The sequence below is a fragment of the Bos indicus x Bos taurus genome, chromosome 12 (genome assembly GCF_003369695.1).
Source record: "Bos indicus x Bos taurus breed Angus x Brahman F1 hybrid chromosome 12, Bos_hybrid_MaternalHap_v2.0, whole genome shotgun sequence".
NCBI classification, from domain to species: Eukaryota; Metazoa; Chordata; class Mammalia; order Artiodactyla; family Bovidae; genus Bos; species Bos indicus x Bos taurus.
Genome location: NC_040087.1, coordinates 22,758,023 through 22,780,095, shown reverse-complemented (window position 1 = coordinate 22,780,095; position 22,073 = coordinate 22,758,023). Strand labels below are relative to the sequence as shown.

Below are 22,073 nucleotides of genomic sequence, written 5' to 3'. Positions count from 1 at the left end.
CACCTGCAATGCAGGAGACTCTGGTTTAATTCTTGGGTTGGGAAGATCCCCTGGAGAAGGCATAGGCTACCCACCCTAGTAATCTTGGGTTTCCCTGGTGGCTCAGACGGTAAAGGATCCACCTGCAATGCAGGAGACCTGGGTTCAACCCCTGGGTTGGGAAGATCCCCTGGAGAGGGGAATGGCTATCCACTCCAGTAGAATTGCCTGGAGAATTTCATGGACAGAGGAGCCTGGCGGGCTACAGTCTATGGGGTCACAGAGAGTTGGACATGACTGAGCAACTTTCACTTTACCGTTAGTACCTTGTGTGCCAAGAAGAATGCCTGGTTGGATGACTAGTGAGTGAATGAATAGGAGGCCTAAAAATAAAATGAAAAACTTACAAAAGTGTTGGAGTTGAAAGGCTACCTTTAGGAAATTAAGAAGCAAACCCCATAACTGAATTATGACACTCTATGACACACTGAGCTATTGATCAAAGAGAAAATTTATTCACAGAGCTTTTCAAATACAAACAAAATAGCACTTTTTACTTTTTACAAAATGAATATTGGAATAAATGTGGTACAGCATAGTACAATAATGGACGAAAGAAAACAAGATCTAATGACTGGAGAATGTCTCTCCTTACTCTCACATCGAATTCTCTCCTATGGTGGACACAAAGTCGCCCCTTTACTTCGTAAGAATATCACAGCAGAAACTACTCAGAGAAATATTGCATATTTTTGGAATAATATTGAAATACAAAGGCTTAATTCTAAAGGTCTGCATAAACACTGAAAACAGGTTGAGGGCGTAAAGAGTTTATGCAGGGTATACAAAATACTGATAAAGTGGCTTATTGGTCCATTGATTAGGTTTAATGTATGCTTTACAAAGTGATAATACTGTATTTTAAATGTGTATTAAAAAGAAAACAGAGGAGTAATGCACCACTAAACATCTTGTACAGTCTGTGCAACCACGGAAATGTCTGCGTTTGGGCATGTGATTGCATGGGTATGTCTGTATATGCTTGTGTGCTTTCAAAAGTGCCATGACTTACAGGGAACCTTTTTGGGTTACCCTGCTTCCTAACATAATACTGTTTCTACTAGCCCTTTTGATCTCTGAGTCATCATCCTAAAAAAAACCAAAAACCTTGTTTGCATATATAGATTTGTTCTGTGTGTGTATGTGTTCTACATCAACAATACTCTGGAATAGAAACACCCAACACCCTGCAATATTTTTAGCCTTTGGTCCATTTTTCTGTATCATTCCATGCTCTACATTGCTTTTGCAAGTCCTGCACAACCCTTCCGTGTGGTAAGATGTTTCTGATTCCTTTGGGTTTCATTTCATCTGCATCGTATGGTTTAGAAGCACTCCTCCGCCTTCTGAGAGTAGCTGGATGCTTCGGTCCCTCGGGGTCCCTGTGGCCCTTGTTCTCCTCTGTCTGCGCTTGGCGGCTCCATCTCAGTATGGGTACTGCTTCTGTTTCTTGCCTGAGAAGCAAGCCAGCCATGTGCAGAGCAGCATGGCGGCAGCAGCCCCTCCTCCTGTGCAGTAGTAGGCCCAGCCGATTTCACACTTACCTAGGGACACAAGAGAAGGAGAGAAAGCAGGCACAGGTCAGGCTGATTCTACAGGAGGCTCTGTTATTGCTCCCCAGGTGTGGGCTCCTGGTGTACCAAAGTGAAACTGAAATTCTCCTTAGAAATACAGTCTTACTCGAATGATAATAAGGGTTGAAAGTTATCTCAAGATGGAAGAAAGCCAGTGTGGTTGTCTGCATTTCAGAAGGACCTCAAGGCCTGTGTCTCCTGCTGGCTAAGGAACAGAAACCAATTCTCCCCAGCTGCGCTGTTCATACCCACAGCTGAAGAAAAGGAGGAATAACAGCCATCAGGATAGGAGAGATGAAGGTATTAGTTCTGATTTAAATCACCCAAACTCATATGCATAATGAGGTACCTTAGAAAAAAACTTCAAAATAGAGATACAGTCCTAAATATAGACACAGCTTTTGCAAAGGGGCTACTCTAAGGAGGTGATCCATTTGAAAGATAATGCTAGAGTGAAAGAATCTACCAAAAAAAAAAACCTCCTGTAACTAATAGGCGATAACAGCAATGCTGTAGGATAGAAAAGTAGATATACCACTGATTTCAGACAAGAACAAAGGAACACAATCCTTTTTATTTTCCTTTATCATGATAAGATTCTGTGAAGTTTCTTTGGCTGTCGGAGGCTTAACTCACCCACCTATCTACCTACCCACCCAAGTCCTGCCCTTCCCTGAAAGACTCAAGAATCAGGATGGAGCCTTCAGCACATCCTCCTTGAGCCACCATCTTCCCGAGGCCAATTAACTCCTTGTCTTGATAAGGGTGTGTGTGTCATTCCTAATAATTGCTATGTTTACGGAGTCTTCCTTATTTGTGTTATAAAATGTAGTCAACTCATCAGACCAACTGTCCATCAGATGAAAATGGAGAAGAAGGGCAGCAGATAAAGGTACTTAAGAAGGGACTTCCCTGGCAGTGCAGTGGTGAAGACTCACAGCTCCACTGCAGGTCATGCCTGCTCATGGAACTAAGATCCCACACGCGGCGGGGTGAGGCCAACAAAAAAACAAAAGGTACTTAAGAAGTGTGCCACTGTTGAAAGTGTTTGTGGATGTTACACAGTACTGTTACTAACCACACGCAGATCCTAGTTTATGTGCATGGTTTACACATTTTGTGGTTTAAATTTAGTAACTGGCTAAGATCCAAAATGAGCAACTAACATTCAGTGTGATTTAAAAGAAAATTATTCCTCTATTTCAGATATACAGACTTTCATTTGCTAGGTAATTCATAAGCTAAATCATTATTAAATCAATATGGATTTATTCTGGTATTCTGGATTATATAGAAATATGGCCAACCCTTAATCTAACTTAAAAAACATAAAAATACATACACCACACACACACACACACACACACACACACACACACTCATCTTTTGAGAAGCAAAACAATGGTCAAGATCAGTATGCTAAGGTCTAGATGTGTCAATAAAATTTAGACAAATCTAAAGAAACACTAAGTCATCCATCCCCTGATTCTTTATTCCCTTCTTCGCACTTTCTTTCTTTCTCTCATTCATCCATTAATTCAACAAATATTTTTAAGTGACCACTCTAACTAGGACTCATTGGGTGCTGGGAATCTACTTTGGAAAATGATAAATACAGTTCCCAGTATCAAGGAGCCATCATCTCATCAAGGGAGTATTATTGCTAATGCAGGAGACATAAGAGGTGTGGGTTTGATCACTGGGTTGGGATGATCCCCTGGAGGAGGGTACAGCAACCAACTCCAGTATTCTTGCCTGGAGAATCCCATGGACAGGGGAGCTTGGTGGGCTACATACAGTCCATGGGGTCACAAAGAGTTGGACACGACTGAAACGGCTTAGCACACATGAACTCAGATATTTATATGATAACTGTGATATGTGCTTTGAATAAGAAACATCCAGGATGCTAAGACAGCAAATCATAAGGAATTTTATACAGTGAGGTTGTGTGATGGAGAGCCTTAAAGCAGAAGTGAAATTTAAGGTGAGACCTGGCAGATGAGCAGGGGTTAGCCAAAGATGAATGCTAGAGGCCAGGGAAGAGTGTATTTGCATCATGGGGATGGGAATGTAATGGGGAAACGTAGGCAAATCTGGGTCTTGTTAAAGTATTGTTTGGGTTTCCCAGGTAACTCAGTGGTAAAGAATCCACCTGCCAATGCAGGATATGCGGGTTCAATCCCTGGGTTGGGAAGATCCCCTGGAGAAGGAAATGGCAACCCACTCCAGTATTCTTGCCTGGAGAATATCATGGACAGAGGAGCCTGGTGGGCTACAGTCCATGAGGTTGCAAAGAGTCGGACACGACTGAGCAACACTTTTCAAAGTGTTCAAGTAAGAGATGGGGATGCCAACTGTTTGTGTAAGCAAGCAAGAGATGGGGTTGGGTGTGAGCACCTCCAGAGTTTGAGAGCTAGAAGCCTCAAGACTTCCTCTTCAAATGTTTGTCTAGGCTGGCATATAGACATGTGAGATATTCAACAATCAGTTCAGTTGCTCAGTCGTGTCTGACTCTTTGCGACCCCATGGACTGCAGCATGCCAGTTGCTGAGATAGTTAACTGCTGCTGCTAAGTCGCTTCAGTCGTGTCTGACTCTGTACGACCCCATAGAAAGAAGCCCACCAGGCTCCCCCGTCCCTGGGATTCTCCAGGCAAGAACACTGGAGTGCGCTGCTATTTCCTTCTCCAATGAATGAAAATGAAAAGTGAAAGGGAAGTCACTCAGTCGTGTCCGACTCTTAGCGACCCCATGGATTGCAGCCTACCAGGCTCCGCTGTCCATGGGATTTTCCAGGCAAGAGTACTGGAGTGGGGTGCCATGGCCTTCATCCATAGGTAAATCTTGAGCACCCACTCCGTGTGTTACAATGTTACAGGAGACCCCAGGGGGAACAAAATAGATAGCATCTTTGGTTTCAAATACTTATATTCTAGCAAGACCGATTCTTAAGTATCGCTCACATCAATTGCACTCTCTTGAAGCCATTCCTTGTATATTCTACACATATGTCTGCTGTGTATTTTTTTTTTCATGAAACTAACAATGTAAATGTATCTTGAACTTCTTCAAAGAAGAAAGATTTTTCTTTTTCCTGAGCATGAGTCCTTCCATAGTAAAACCCACATGCTCAATAATAAGAAATTAGCACGTGTTTTACAGTAATAGAAAAAGTCTTTCTGAGTACATTAGGCTATTAGGAAAGAGCAGCTGTTTAAGTTTATATGCTTTAAACAGCACGGTAGTCTGTGAGTAGTAATGGAAACAAAGGAAAACCAGGAAATGGGGGACTATTTTTCCTTGGCCTCTCCTTTCCCCTGTGGTGGCAATAAATTCTTGTTATTATAGTGCAAACACAAAGCATTTTACTAGAGGGCAAGCTTTGTCTGTGATCCTTTCAGGAAATTAGAGGAGCAAATCCCTTTAAACTTTCCCTTTTGCTCTCTGTAATGCTCCATCAAATAGGACTCCAAGCCCACCGGGTTGGCAAACCACTGCTTTCAGCAATGGGGGATGCTATTCTTGACAGATAAAATAGAGGTTAATGGGACAGAAAGCAGCAAACCACAGCCACCTGCACATTCAATGGGAAAAGGTATCCTGGCTGTGTTCCAGGGCAGCCCCAGGGAGAAGGTGGGTGGGAGTGGTGTGGCTGATTTTTTTAGGGTGTCTCAAATTGGCAGCTCAGTTGGTAAAGAATCTACCTCCAATGCAGGAGACAATTTGTGGGTCTGGAAGATGCGCTGGAGAAGGGATAGGCTACCCACTCCGGTATTCTTGGGTTTCCCTGGTGGCTCAGCTGGTAAAGAATCTGCCCTCAGTGTGGGAGACCTGGGTTCAGTCCCTGGGTTGGGAAGATCGCCTGAGAAGGGAAAGGCTACCCACTCCAGTATTCTGGCCTAGAGAATTCCATGGATTCTACAGTCCATGGGGTCGCAAAGAGTCGGACACAACTGAACGACTTTTCACTTTCAAATTAGTTTTTAGTGCATCTTCTGTTAGTAAGGGACAGAACAGGTACAAAGAACCCAGCCTTGGGGCTTCCCTGGTGGTTCAGTGACTAAGACTCTGTGCTCCCAATGTAGGGAATCTAGATTCAATTCCTGGTCAGGGAACTAGATCCCATATGTCACAACTGAAAAAAAAATAAATAAATAAAAAGATCCTGCATGCTACAACGAAGACCTACTGCGGCCTAATATATATAAATAAGGAGTCTTCCCCGGTGACTCAGTGGTAAAGAATCCTTCTGCAATGCAGGAGACTCCGGAGACAAGGGTTTGATCCCTGGGTCGGCAAAATCCCCTGGAGAAGAAAATGGCAACCCACTTCAATATTCTTGCCTGGAAAATTCCATGGACGGAAGAGCCTGGTGGGCTACAGTCTGTCCATAGGGTCACAAAGAGTCAGACAGGACTAAGAGACTGAGCACAGGACATAGAAATAAATACATAAATGTAAAAAAATTAACCCTGCTTACTACAAATAAAAATGAAATTTCAACGATCAGTTCATCTTTCGAGGAGCTGTATTTATTCATTCAGTTGTTTGATTACTGTTTTAGTGTCTACCATGTGACTGCCTGTCTGCCCCTTTATCCCAGTGCTCAGTGTGATGATGTCTGGAGCCCAGCAGACAATAAATACCCATTTGTGGATATCAGACACAATATTAGTGCTGAGAATAGAGATCTGAAATTAACAATTATATAATAGCGGTTGTGGACAGCCTGTGAAGCAGGTGCTAAACAGTTTAGAAGCAGCATCTCATGTAACCATTTTTGCCTATGATGCCTTCAGGAAATTAGAGAAACAAATCTGTCATTCCCATTTTGAAGATGAGGACCCTGTGCTGCATGCAAGATAAGTCAATGGCCCAGTATCTCAAATCAGTGATGGAGCTTGAATTGAACTCCAAAACTTTTTCCTGTGCTCAGATATGTTTTGCTGCTGCTGCTGCTGCTGCTAAGTCGCTTCAGTCGTGTTCGACTCTGTGCGACCCCTTAGACGGCAGCCCACCAGGCTCCCCCTTCCCGGGATTCTCCAGGCAAGAACACTGGAGTGGGTTGCCATTTCCTTCTCCAATGTGTGAAAGTGAAAAGTGAAAGTGAAGTCGCTTAGTCGTGTCCGACTCTTAGCGACCCCATGGACTGCAGCCTACCAGGCTCCTCCATCCATGGGATTTTCCAGGCAAGAGTACTGGAGTGGGGTGCCATTGCCTTCTCCGCAGATATGTTTTAGGAAGAATATCCATATTAAAAATTTCCCCAGTTGTCAGATAGTCCTTGTCTTTGCCAGAACTTACATGTTGTGCAGAAATAAGCTATATGGTGCATCTTTGAATTTACCAGTATTCTTAGAAGACTCCATATGCCTATGTCTACCTGGCACTATTTTAGTTATTAAAGGCTTGCATTTTACAGATCTAGCATTCTCAATTTTGGAGCCAGCGGAACCAATCTGTCACTCTCTTGGCGACCTCATCCCCCTGGAGAATGAGGGGGAGTGAGATCCAATACATTTACTTGATCAATTCAGATAATTGATTTTTCCTGAGCAATCACTTACCATAAACATGCTCCCAAAGTGGATGTTTTTGACCTGCCCTGGCCTTAGGGTAGCTGAGTAAGGGCTCCAGGTATGGGTCACATTTCAGTTCCTCTCTGCTTGCAAACCACTAGCAGTCTGGTGGGAGCCCACTGGGCCATCCTCATTCAACACCCAGAAACTTTGCCACAGCACCTCCTACTGTGCGCAGTACTGCTCATTTGAACATAAACCAGGACCCTTCAGCTGGTCCTGCAGGCTGACTAAACTCCCTTGTGTACTCGGCCTGCCTGTGCTCTGCCTTTGAACTTGAGCCTTGCTGGTTTCCAGCTTATTTCTCTCCTCACCAGATCACTGCTGAGTTCCCAGCCTTGTATATAAGCTAGCTGCCTTCATTTATCAAGGCAGGACATCTTTCACTGTGATATTTTAAACTTTTCATCAAGTTAAGGTGTCAATGCAAAGTTTGTGTAGAGAAGAAGCAGGCATATTAGATTTCAACCCTTTTGCTGTACAAATAACGAAGGTAGGAAGGTGGGAGGGTCAGTAGACAGAGAAAAAAACTTTTGTGTTCTTAAATACCATGTGTAGAAGTTTGAGAAGTCTTTTTCCTCTTGAATAAATTCTTTCCTACCTCTTCCTATTCAGACCATCTAGTCTACCTACGCATGAAAACCAAGAACAAAAGGAACCTGTCATGGTACTGCATCCATGTGTTCTTTTGTGAAGTTACCAAACAGAAGTGTTGCCCCCCCCCCCTTAAAAATAGAGTTTAAACATTTGACCTAAAACATACGAAAGCTTTGATTCAAACTTTTAATGGAACAGTTCAGTTCAGTTCAGTCTCTCAGTCGTGTCTGACTCTTTGTGACCCCATGAATTGCAGCACAACAGGCCTCCCTGTCCATCACCAACTCCCGGAGTTCACTCAGACTCATGTCAATAGAGTCAGTGAAGCCATCCAGCCATCTCATCCTCTGTCATCCCCTTCTCCTCCTGCCCCCAATCCCCAAGTAGTTAAAATAACACGTGTGTCTGAAAAGAGAAAGCAGAACTCAAACTTGATTGCTGGGCAAAAAATGTAAAAGTAAAAAGGCTGAGGGAAGACAGTTTGTGAGGTGGGGTTCTTCTGAAAGCTCTTGGCTTGTTTCTGTTTGTGACCAGAGGCAATAACCCATGTTGAGGATACAGCCCATCCTAGACACGACTTCAGAGCCCCACTTATACTGTACTTCCTGAGATGTGCTCCAGGGGGCGCTGTTCACAAGCAGATCTCAGGAACGGGGTTCCCCATGGGTAATTCCCCAAAGAGTAGATAGTATGGAGGCACGTGCAATGGTGGAACCCAGTCCAGCCCAAAGGCTGGGCACGGAGTCTGCACACGGAGCGTCCCAGGCAGCAGCACCCACCTTGATGCCTTCGGTCTCCAGAACTGCAGCTCAGTGAACCGACCCAGTCTCTCTCCTCAAGAACTGCTGCTCTGGACCTTAATGAACCAGGCTGACTATATCTTTCTACCTCTCCTGCCCCTTAATTTCTAGGTTTAGGAGACTGGACAGTTGGATTAGAACTCTCTGGAGAGTTGAATGATACCCTTTCCGCCCAAACACATAGGATACCTAAGTGTACAAGGGTCTAGTGTGGAACACTGGAGCCACTTCAGCGTATTAGAGGAGGCAAGAAATCCTTAAAAGACTCCACACCTTCTTTGTTTGCCCTGTCTTCTCCAAGGAGGCAACCAGGAATGTAGAGAGAATGCAATGTATATGTGTCCATTGGTAAGAGCTGATACACTCAAGCTAAGCATTAAAGTATTCTTCATAACCTGCATGTCCAAGGGAGCAGGGATTTACTTTCTGGAAAAGATATGTATCTGCAAAACGCTCAAAATTGCACCATGTCTAAGGAGATATGTTATAGTCAATTTTGATAGGAAAATACCAGCCTTGTAAATTACAGCACATCTTCATTCATTCTGTAGCCAGAGTGGGAGGAAGGCAAGGGCTGTCTAGACAAGCATGTGATGGGTAATTGACTGCTGTGTAAGCTCTCTACTCAAACATGAGTTCATGTTTTATGAGTCTCAGATTTTAGGGGGAAAACCCTTCCTGAGTTACACATTGATTCTATTCTATCCAATGGCATGCATTTATCTTCTGGATTCCCACAAAGATTTCATTAAAGAGCCATAATTTTAATTTGCTCTGTTCTATCTCTCTTGTTCCCATAGAAACATTTTTAGCTTCACCTTTAGGGTGAGGAGCTGGGGAACAAAGAAGAAAAGAGTTCTCGCAGGTACTATTTACTGCCTCCTATAGAAACAGTGCTGTGCTGTGCTGAGTGGCTCAGTCGTGTCTGACTCTTTGCAACCTCATGGACTGTAGCCCAGCAGGTTCCTCTGTCCATGGGGCTTCTTCAGGCAAGAATACTGGAGTGGGTTCCCATTCCCTCCTCCAAGGAAACAGTGCTAGTCATCATCAACTCAGGGATTTACCAGAAAGTACCTTTCGGAGGTCCCACACTTGCACAGATGCTCAAACTCATGAAAAAGCAGCACACCCAGAACAGCAGCCCAAACTACACACCCAGGGAGAAAAGCTAGCTATTACTAGCTATTATTATTACTAACCCTTATGGCAGAAAGTGAAGAACTAAAGAGCCTCTTGATGAAAGTGAAAGAGGAGAGTGAAAAAGTTGGCTTGAAGCTCAACATTCAGAAAACGAAGATCATGGCATCTGGTCCCATCACTTCATGGGAAATAGATGGGGAAACAGTGGCTGACTTTATTTTTCTGGGCTCCAAAATCACTGCAGATGGTGACTGCAGCCATGAAATTAAAAGACGCTTACTCCTTGGAAGGAAAGTTATGACCAACCTAGACAGCATATTAAAAAGCAGAGACATTACTTTGCCAACAAAGGTCTGTCTAGTCAAGGCTATGGTTTTTCCAGTAGTCATGTATGGATGTGAGAGTTGGACTATAAATAAAGCTGAGTGCAGAAGAATTGATGCTTTTGAACTGTGGTGTTGGAGAAGACTATTGAGAGTACCTTGGACAGCAAGGAAATTTAACCAGTCCATTCTAAAGGAGATCAGCCCTGGGTGTTCATTGGAAGGACTGATGTTGAAGCTGAAGCTCCAATACTCTGTCCACCTGATGTGAAGAGCTGACTCACTGGAAAAGACCCTGATGCTTGGAAAGATTGAGGGCAGGAGGAGAAGGGGATGACAGAGGATGAGACGGTTGGATGGCATCACTGACTCGAGGGACATAAGTGTGAGTGGACTCTGGGGGTTGGTGATGGACAGGGAGGCCTGGCGTGCTGTGGTTCATGGGGTCGCAAAGAGTCGGACATGACTGAATGACTGAACTGAACTGATTATTACTATTATTTTTATTGTTAATACCTCCTGCAATCTTAATAAGTTATAATATCAGAGTGTATTTGGACAGTAAGCTTTTTAAAAAAAATTGTTGAGCATCTGGAGATTTTATTTTTCATTTTACTTTTTAAAAATTTTATTTGTCTCCTGGGTCTTCGTTGCTGCGTGCAGGCTTTCTCTAGTTGTGGCAGGCAGGGTCTATTCTAGGCTGCAGTTCACAGGCTTCTCACTGTGGTGGCTTCTCTTGCGCTCTAGAGCTCTTGGGCTTCAGCAGTTGCAGCTCATGGGCTTAGTTGCTCCATGGCCCGTGGGATCCTGCCAGATAAGGGACTGAACCTGTGTCCCTGCATTGGCAGGCAGATTCTTAACCACTGGACCACCAGGGAAGCCCTGGAGATCTTAAATACTACATTATGGGTCCATCAGAGAAACTGGAAGATCTGAGAACGAGACACCCAGGTGACTACTGGGTGTGGCTACCTGGGAACCAATGTTTCTTCACTTCCACTCACACCTGAGTTTCAGGGGATTTCCCTTGTGTACCACACCACATGTGCTCATCAGATCCACCCAGGGTCCTTCCTCCTAAACTCTACGCTAAATCAGCGCCTTGCATCATCTTATCCTGAAATCCCTGCCAGAATCACATAACCACGAAAGCAGAGGCAGAGACGCCTTGCCTTCAGAGCGTCCCTGCAATACAGAGGCAGAGCAAGAGAAATAAAAATATCCTGGTGCCTTCGGAAATGTGATTAAATTTCACTTTAAGTGGCAGAAAAGTAGGGAGAGTGGAGCGGCATCTGAATCCTTAAGATCACACCCATCAGATGGACCTCTGTTCCACGGCCCGGTATCCAACTGTTGGTGGATAGTTTTGTTGCTATATAGTTGCATGATTTACCCATAAAAATGGTGGACATGTTGTCCAGTCTGGCTAGCAGAGTCTCTGCTGGCACAGTTGTTGTTAATTCTTGCCCCTTAGCCCCGAATCCATCCTAAAAAGTTCCACTAGAGATAATGCCCCTGTTAAGACGCTAAGGCGCACACACTGGCTCCATACACAGAGTGTGTATACCTGCTGGTCTTTGTGTTCACGCTGTGAACTGACACAGAATCCCATCTCCACGTGGGGGTGGCGGAGATAACCAGCGGGGCCTTATTCAGTGTAGGCGATAAAGATGATCCTTTGGTTTCTGTCTGTAGCTGCTATTTATAAAGGCTGAAACTACCTGAAATTCAGCCCCTCTGTCTCATGGCCGGCCCCAAAGAGAGTGTGAAAGGACCCAGGCTCTCTCTAATTGCTGCTTCCCAGCTTGGCCTGTGGCTGCGGCCAATTTTCCAACAGTCCCAGGAGTAGAGGTGCTGGTTTCCATCCTGACAGCATTTTTATCTACCCTTCCCCTGTTCGCACCTGTCACGCTTTCATCGGCCACTGAGCAGCCTCTGCATATAGTCTCTGTATCCACTGAAATGGAAATGTGTGGCAACCAGGGCTCCTTTGATCTCGGGGAGCTGCCCTCGGTCCAAAAGGTTTCCTTGATGATCACTCCTTGCTTGTAAGGTAGCCCTTGGGAACGGGCTTAATCCAATTTGGTCAAGCACAACCTTGAGACCCTGGTAAATTACAACCCACCCCCACTGAAAATGCGAGAGAGACGGTGAGGCATAGCTACCGTCCGACAACTTCATTTCCAAGTTATAATGAAAGCAAGTCTCAGACCGCATCCTGTGACACATACAGATGTTTATTAAACAGTTATCAAAAAGCAGGCACAAACCAGCTCACCAACCTGTTCCGAGAGCTAGTTAAATCCTAGCTCCCTATCGTTTTAAGCGACTGGGCTACCATCTTGCACCAAAGAACCACTGGAAGCAAAGGCAAGGTTCAGGGAGGGATTTTGTTCCTTCTGGCAACACGTAACTAAAAATCCTCTGAACCAGAGACAAGAAACAGAGTCCTTACGGGTGATCAGACTTCGGCTGACTTTCTTATGGCAGAGTGGATGTGGCAGAGTGTTTTAGTAAAGCTGTTCTCAATGTTTTGTTTTTTAAACTTTTATTTATATTTGGCTGCATTGGGTCTTCACTGTGGTGCGTGGGCTTCTCACTGCGGTGGTTTCTCTTGATGTGGAGTATGGGCCCTAGGCATGTGGGCACAGTAATCATGGCTCACGGGCTTAGTTGTTCCGAGGCAGGTGGGATCTTCCTGGATCAGAAACTGAACCCATGTTCCCTACATTGGCAGTTGGCTTCTTAACCACCAGACCACCAGGAAAGCTCTATTTTCATTGTTAAAAATACTAAAATATGTATCCAGGTACTAATGCATAAACAGCCACTGTCCCCAAGTTCTCCAAGTGCCCCAATGTCCCCTCCCTCCCCTGAGAACCCTAGGGAATCCTAGCCTCATTCCCAGGAATGAAAAGGCTGGCGCTTGGCCTGTCAAGGCCCCTCGGGAGCCTACTCCAGCATTTATTTTAGTTAGGATTAGTCAGGCCTATGACATTTTGGTTGTTAAATATTTTAGATATCTTTCAGACTTACAATAAGGACTATGTGCCTAGATGGCTGTTTAAATCCTTTTATATAAAGACAGAGAGTATCTCTTTTAGCCAAAACACAATCTTGAATACCTTTAATTTCACTGACAAGAGTCCATTTTTAAAATTTATCATGCTCATTAATAAGACACCTATTTCACCTTTAAAAATTCATTTCTGACCATGGGTGAGGCTTCTTGTGTTGGTTAAGATATGGATAACAAAATGTGTACTACACTGCTGTATTTAAAATGGATAACCAACAAGGACCTACTGTAGAGCACAGAGAACTCTGTTCAATGTTGTGTGGCAGCCAGGATGGGAAAGGAGTTTGGGAGAGAATGGATACATGTGTATGTATGTTTGGGTTCGCTTTGTTGTGCACCTGAAACCCTTACGTTGTTAATCAGCAGGTTATACTCCAGTATACTCCAGGGCTTTCCTGGTGGCTCAGACGGTAAGGAACCTGCCTGCAATGCAGGAGACCCAGGTTCAGTCCCTGGATTGGGAAGATCCCCTGGAGGAAGGCATGGCCGCCCACTCCGGTATTCTTGCCTGGAGAATTCTATGGACAGAGGAGCCTGGCGGGCTACAGTTCATGGGGTCACAAAGAGTTGGATGCAACTGAGCAACTATGATTTTCACTTAAAATAAGACGTTTAAATTAAAACAACAACAACAACAACACGTGTACTAGTATCCCTGAGTTTCCACTCTGGAGCCTGCACCTGAGCTATGACTTTCTGTGACTCACACACACATCTCATTCCTGAAGTATTTTAAAATGAAGGACAGGCATTATAATAGTGGTGTTAAGAACTTTGAAGAATCGAGATTTTACTCACAAGCTAACGAGTTAGCCTGCCACACTTTCACGGATGGTGGGAAAAGGTAGGAGACTCCTGGATCAGAGATGGAGGACTCTATTATTACTCAACACAGCAACCAGCACGAGCTTCACATCTGAATCCATCTTTTGGCCTCCTACATTCCACAGGGACTGAGGCGGTAAACTCAGTACTTCTGTGTCACCACTGAGGAACCCAAAGCTTCAGTTTAGTTCAGTCGCTCAGTCGTGTCCAACTCTTTGCGACCCCATGAATTGCAGCATGCCAGGCCTCCCTGTCCATCACCAGAGTTCACTCAAACTCACGTCCATCGAGTCAGTGATGCCATCCAGCCATCTCATCCTCTGTCGTCCCCTTCTCCTCCTGCCCCCAATCCCTCCCAGCATCAGAGTCTTTTCCAATGAGTCAACTCTTTGCGTGAGGTAGCCAAAGTACTGGAGTTTCAGCTTTAGCATCATTCCTTCCAAAGAACACCCAGGACTGATCTTTAGAATGGACCCCAAGCTTAGGGATCCCCAATTTTTTATAATAGACTGCAAGTAAATCCACCCAAACTTTGCCCTGGAGGCAGAGATTATTACAGGGAACAATAAATAAAACTTGTCTTTTGCTCCAGCAAGAGTCATTATCTTCCAAAACTGCTCACTACAGACATCTTTGAGAACAGGTCAGAACAACATGTTCCCCAGACATGATAAAAGATTGCTTCTCAAGAGCAGCACTAAAGAATCTGGTGAGGACTCTAAGTGGAAGCGTATTCCATTATTAGGAAGGTGGAATGCTCATTTTCACAGATACAATTTCAAATTAGAATCGAAGTATGGGAGTACTTATTTGCAATAATGTCTACTGCAAGTTGGAAAAGGAAATGGCAACCTACTCCAGCAATCTCGCCTGGAAAATCCTATGGACAGAGGAGCCTGGTGGGCTATCACCTGTGAAGTTGCAAAGAGTCGGACACAACTCAGCACGCACACATGTCCCATTGCAAGTAGAGATGTTTCACTGCTCTCTTCTTATACCCTCTCTCTGGCAAACACTTTTGTAGAGAATGAAATCAAGTCAAATGGCTTCCCAGCTTCCTAGGGGGATGGGAAGATTGTTGGGAGACTAGGTCTAGAATTCAGGTTTCTAGGCTTTCCAATGTCAGGCTTCCAAATGCTGCTTACCAGCGGTTCTGAGTTCTCTTGTGTCAGGAATCCATTTGAATAATGAATAAAAGTTATGAATACTCTCTCCAGGAGAATGCACATATGCACAAGCCTATGACATTTGCACACAATTTCAGTGACATCACAAATTTCCCAAAGCCTATTGATGGACTGTGGGCATCCTGAATGGTCTGGAGACCTCAAGTTAAAACTCACCCCTAGAACAAGGGTTAATATAGCACTGAACTCAGTTACCAATGTCATCAAGACATCCAGTTGCTAACCCAAGTACCGTATGTCTCCAGATATCGTGGAGCTGACATCCTCAGCTATCCAAAACATGACCCGAGATCAAGGGGTCCAAAAAAAAGCTGTCCAGAATAGGCAAAAATCAGTGATTCAAAGACACACAGTGCACAGAAACAGCGCTGAACTGTGTGTGTGTGTGTGTTTTAAAGCAGGGTTCTAAAATGATTTATGATGACTCAACAGAAAAGGACACAGAAGTGAGGGAATAAGGAGAGAAAGGGGTAATTAATAACTGCAATGAATTATCACTGACAGGGTGACATAAAACTGTTGCAAAACAACTAGAAAAAAGTACAGAGAACTCAAAAGTTTTTTTCAGTCTTGGTTATTTAGTGAAAAGGCAAATCATTCTACACATGTCCTGTTGGGGATGTCTTGGGGATGATTCCATATGACAGCATAGTGGTTAATGATTTTTTAAAAAAATCTTGTTTATGTTTTTTATATCTTTTATATATTAAATTGATGTAAAAGCATATGATATATCCTCAAACTTTTTCAACATGATTAAAACAGGAAATATGTTTGTGTTTAAAGCAAAAAGGAAGAACTGATATTTATTTGTGCATCTTTATGTATGAAGCATCTTTCACTATCACTTCAATTACTTTAACAGGCAGGTGAAGTAGTATTATCTTCTTTTAGAGACAAAAGAACTCAAGTTCTGAGAGCTTAGAACTCTTCCAGAACTCGCCCAGAATCAAACAACTCTTGAGAAGTGAAACCAAGATTTAAATCCAGTCCAAGTTTTTCCCCTTAAGGGGAAAATTCATTTATCTGGAATAATTCATTCATATGGAATTTTCCAAAAAGATCCAATAAATGAGTTTTATCCCATAAATTCTCTATGTTAATTAGTTCTTGTCAACATTCTACCAGGATAAAAATCAGATGAAGAGTCAGAAAAGATAAGCCCTTTGTTTACTTTGTTATATTTTGGGTTTTATCCTAAAAACATTTTTGAGGGGTTTATTAAAAATGCTCACCAATGGCCCTTTCTTAAGAGGAGACATGTTAAGCCATTTATCTTCTATTTCTACTTTATCTTTTTTTATGAAACAAAGGTAAAAATGCACAGGAAGGTCACTAACACATAAGTTTGTGAATTCTCAGTTCTGGGGCAGAAATATTTCTCCTGAGATTAAGAGCCATAGCATAAAGATTTGAAAGAACTGTCTTCTAATGTGTATTACATACACCACATTAACAAATTGAAAAATAAAAGCCATATGATTATCTCAATAGATGCAAAGAAAGCCTTTGACAAAATTCAACATCCATTTATGATAAAAACTCTCCAGAAAGCAGGAATAGAAGGAACGTACCTCAACATAATAAAAGCTATATATGACAAACCCACAGCAAACATTATCCTCAATGGTGAAAAATTGAAAGCATTTCCCCTAAAGTCAGGAACAAGACAAGGGTGCCCACTTTCACCATTACTATTCAACATAGTTTTGGAAGTTTTGGCCATAGCAATCAGAGCAGAAAAAGAAATAAAAGGAATCCAAATTGGAAAAGAAGAAGTAAAACTCTCACTGTTTGCAGATGACATGATCCTCTACATAGAAAACCATAAAGACTCCACCAGAAAATTACTAGAGCTAATCAATGAATATAGTAAAGTTGCAGGATATAAAATAGACATACAGAAATCCCTTGCATTCCTATACACTAATAATGAGAAAATAGAAAGAGAAATTAAGGAAACAATTCCATTCACCACTGCAACGAAAAGAATAAAATACTTAGGAGTATATCTACTTAAAGAAACAAAAGATCTATATATATAAAACTATAAAACACTGGTGAAAGAAATCAAAGAGGACATAATAGATGGAGAAATATACCGTGTTCATGAATCAGAAGAATCAATATAGTGAAAATGAGTATACTATCCAAAGCAATCTATAGATTCAACGCAATCCCTATCAAGATACCAATGGTATTTTTCACAGAGCTAGAACAAATAATTTCACAATTTGTATGGAAATACAAAAAACCTCGAATAGCCAAAGCAATCTTGAGAAAGAAGAATGGAACTGGAGGAATCAACCTGCCTGACTTCAGGCTCTACTACAAAGCCACAGTCATCAAGACAGTATGGTACTGGCACAAAGACAGAAATATAGATCAATGGAACAAAATAGAAAGCCCAGAGATAAATCCACACACCTATGGACATCTTATCTTTGACAAAGGAGGCAAGAATATACAATGGAGAAAAGACAATCTCTTTAACAAGTGGTACTGGGAAAACTGGTCAACCATTTGTAAAAGAATGAAACTAGAACACTTTCTAACACCATACACAAAAATAAACTCAAAATGGATTAAAGATCTAAACATAAGACCAGAAACTATAAAACTCCTAGAGGAGAACATAGGCAAAACACTCTCCGATGTAAATTACAGCAGGATCCTCTATGACCCACCTCCCAGAATACTGGAAATAAAAGCAAAAATAAACAAATGGGACCTAGTTAAAACTAAAATCTTCTGCACAACAAAGAAAACTATAAGCAAAGAGAAAAGACAGCCTTCAGAATGGGAGAAAATAATAGCAAATGAAGCAACTGACAAAGAATTAATCTCAGAAATATACAAGCAACTCCTGCAGCTCAATTCCAGAAAAATAAATGACCCAATCAAAAAATGGGCCAAAGAACTAAACAGACATTTCTCCAAAGAAGACATACAGATGGCTAACAAACACATGAAAAAATGCTCAACACCACTCATTATCAGAGAAATGCAAATCAAAACCACAATGAGGTACCATTTCATGCCAGTCAAAATGGCTGCGATCCAAAAGTCTACTAGCAATAAATGCTGGAGAGGGTGTAGAGAAAAGGGAACTCTCTTACACTGTTGGTGGGAATGCAAACTAGTACAGCCACTATGGAGAACAGTGTGGAGATTCCTTAAAAAACTGGAAATAGAAGTGCCATATGATCCAGCAATCCCACTGCTGGGCATACACACGGAGGAAACCAGAAGGGAAAGAGACACGTGTACCCCAGTGTTCATCGCAGCACTGTTTATGATAGCCAGGACATGGAAGCAACCTAGATGTCCATCAGCAGATGAATGGATAAGAAAGCAGTGGTACATATACACAATGGAGTATTACTCAGCCATTAAAAAGAATACATTTGAATCAGTTCTAATGAGGTGGATGAAACTGGAGCCTATTATACAGAGTAAAGTAAGCCAGAAAGAAAAATACCAATACAGTATACTAATGCATATATATGGAATTTAGAAAGATGGTAATGATAACCCTGTATGCAAGACAGCAAAAGAGGCACAGATGTAAGGAACAGTCTTTTGGATTCTGTGGGAGAGGGCGAGGGTGGGATGATTTGGGAGAATGGCATTGAAACATGTATAATATCATATGTGAAATAAATCGCCAGTCCAGGTTTGATGCATGATACAGGATGCTTGGGGCTGGTGCACTGGGATGACCCAGAGGGATGGTATGGGGAGGGAGGTGAGAGGGGGATTCAGGATGGGGAACACGTGTACACCCATGGCAGATTCATGTAATTAGCCTCCAATTAAATAAATTTATATTAAAAATGTGTATTACATTATCAGAAGGAATTATCTGCTTGGGATGGTGGGGGTCGGGGGAGGGGCGTAGAATCTTCTTAATAGACTATCACCAAATCCTTAATTATGGGAAAATTTTAATAAATCTACATATTTATTCCAGATGATGTTCATATAGCCTATTTGTCTTAAAGGCACACAGTTCAGGTATATCTACTCTTTGGTGTTATAAAAGGTAACCATTGAAAAAAAATGAAGAAAGATCTTTAAAAGAGAGACTAACATATTCTTTCCAATAGTTTGGTGGCCATATCTTATTAGTTCTTAATATCTTGTGGCCACCAAACTATTGGGAAGAATATTTCTCATTTCCCACAGGTTTTCTAAGCACATTTCCTTTTTTCTGTTAGCACTGAATTCCACTGCTACAAATCACAGCAAGTCACTGAATTAGGTTTTTAAAAGGCATTGATACAACAACAGGTAAGATCCTGCTCTAACACAATGAAACCAAAAAAGACTTCAGGAAGGAAAGATTTAGAGCAATTTCCTTTTTCATCTACCAGGGTATTTGGTTCTTTAAACTATGACCCTGAACTTGATTACTTTCTAGGAGGTGGTTAAGCCATTAGTCCCTCAGAGAGTATGGTCATGATTCTCTCCAGGATATCACACTCAGCTTCTGATGGCAACTGCCTTGTTAGTCAAAAATGAGCTATAAGGTTTCTTCCTTTCTATCTTCTCTCCCTTCCTTCTCTCTCAGCCTCCCTCTCTTCTTTGAACCATTTAGCAGACAGTAGATATGTGACAAGCAGGTAAGGATCCTATCTATCTAATTCATAATTTTATTCTAAGTATATGGCACAACTTTGGGTACCTAGAATGTGCTTAATACATACTCGTTGAATAAATACATCTATTGAATACTGCTATGAACCATCAAACTGACATAGGCAGCAGTGTTGCAAAAATCCTGTCCCAGAGGAACGAACAAAGATGGTTTAGGAAAGCAGATAGAATTGGATCTAGGATTATACAGAATGGGGGTACTTTTTCCTAAAGCAGGTCTAGAGGCATTTACTAAAGCTATACTTAAAAGTGGAAATGTGTATTTGTATGTGTTAGTTGCTCAGCTGTCTCTGACTCTTTGTGATCCCATGGACTGTAGCCCGCCAGACTCCTCTGTCCATGGAATTCTCCAGGCAAGAATACTGGAGTGAGTAGCCTTTCCCTTCTCCAGGTGATCTCTCCGACCCAGGGATCGAACCCGGGTCTCCTGCATTGCAGGCAGATTCTTTACCATCTGAGCCACCAGGGAAGCCCAAAGTGGAAATGTTAATGCTCTAATGTTGTTGCTAGGGCCCAGAAATGGACAGGTTGAATTCATGCCCCTGAAATGAATAGGTTCTCCCCACTGGCTGAGATGAAAGTGAAAAATCCTTCATCTCTGGAAAAAAGGCCCCTAAGAAGGCAGAGGGACCCACAAAGCTGATTGTTCTTCCCTTGGAGGTGCCAGGACATTTTGCTCCATCACTTCAGCACCAGCCAAGTTGGACTTCTGTCTGTGGAAGTTTCCAACTATCCTTTGCAGCATCACCTTCCAGAATGTTCCCATGGGTCACTCTGGGCCTACTCAGTTTGGGTCTCAGCTTAACTCACAGAAGCTTCATGGCTTCTCTCTGTCACCCTCTGGCACTAGAGCTGAGTGAAGGAATATAGGCTCATGCTGGACCTTCTAAGTCAGTGGTCCCCAATGTTTTTGACATCAGGGGTTGGTTTCATGAAATACAAGTTTTCCAGGGACTAGGTTGGAGGGGGAGGGTTTCAGGATGTTTCAAGAGCACTACATTTATTCTGCACCTTATTATTATTACATCACTTTCACCTAAAATCATCAGGCATGAGATCCTGGAAATTGGGGACCCTTGTTCTAAGTGACTTCCAGTGCTTAGAACTTGAGTGTCAAGAGTTTGGAGCAGTTCCAGATAATAGCCTTGGAGGAGGTAGAAATTATTGCTGCTTTAAAGACTTGAACTCTGGCTAAATCTCAAAGCACATGCAACACCTTACTGCTAACCAGTCCCCCCAAAAGCAGTCTCATACTGGGAGCATTGATTACCTTTAAGCAATGACCAAGTAGGGAAAAATACAAATAACCTCACATATGCAGACGACACCACTCTTATGGCAGAAAGTGAAGAGGAACTAAAGAGCCTCTTGATGAAGTGAAAGAGAAGAGTGAAAAGGCTGGCTTAAAACTCAACATTCAAAAAATGAAGATCATGGCATCCAGTCCCATTTCTTCATGGCAAATAGATGGGGAAACAATGGAAACAGTGACATACTTTATTTTCTTGGGCTCCAAAATCACTGCAGATGGTGATTGCAGCCATGAAATTAAAAGATGCTTGCTCCTTGGCTATGACAAACCTAGACAGCATATTAAAAAGCAGAGACATTATTTTGCTGACAAAGGTCCTTCTAGTCAAAGATATGGTTTTTCCAGTCATCAAGTATGGACGTGAGAATTGGACAATAAAGAAAGCTGAGCACCGAAGAACTGATGCTTTTGAACTATGGTGTTCAAAACTCGAAGAGAAAATTCTTGAGAGTCCCTTGGACCACAAGGAGATCCAACCAGTCAATCCTAAAGGGAATCAGTCCTGAATATTCATTGGAAGGACTGATGCTGAAGCTCCAATACTTTGGCCACCTGATGCGAAGAACTGACTCATTGGAAAAGACTCTGATGCTGGGAAAGATTGAAGGTAGGAGGAGAAGGGGACGACAGAGGATGAGATGGTTGGAAGGTATCACTGACTTGATGGATATGAATTTGAGCAAGCTCCGGGAGTTGGTGATGGACAGGGAAGCGTGGTGTGCTGCAGCCCATGGGGTTGCAAAGAGTTGGAAGTGAATGAGCGACTGAACTGAACTGGACTGAACTGAATGAACAGAAACACATCAAGTGTTAGGGGTCTCTTCCTGAACAGAGCGACAGATGCTGCCTGCCACTATCTGGGATGACCCAGCAGGCCAGCATGGCTCACGCACAACTCAGACGCCTGCAGTCCCTGGGCAGAGGCTCAGCCTTGTCTGCAGCCTCAAAAAGTCCACA

General features: G+C 42.7%; 1 protein-coding gene across 2 annotated transcripts in view; it reads right to left on the bottom strand.

Moving 5' to 3' along the window:
• Window positions 1-472: 472 nt before the first annotated feature.
• The window catches only part of LHFPL6 (LHFPL tetraspan subfamily member 6), a 227,510-nt gene continuing 205,909 nt past the window's right edge, over window positions 473-22,073 (bottom strand). For both annotated transcript variants that reach the window (XM_027557351.1, XM_027557352.1), the window contains exon 4: window positions 473-1,583. In XM_027557351.1, coding sequence (XP_027413152.1) covers window positions 1,465-1,583 — 119 coding nt within the window. In that variant the 3' untranslated portion in view covers window positions 473-1,464. The remainder of the gene's footprint in view (window positions 1,584-22,073) is intronic.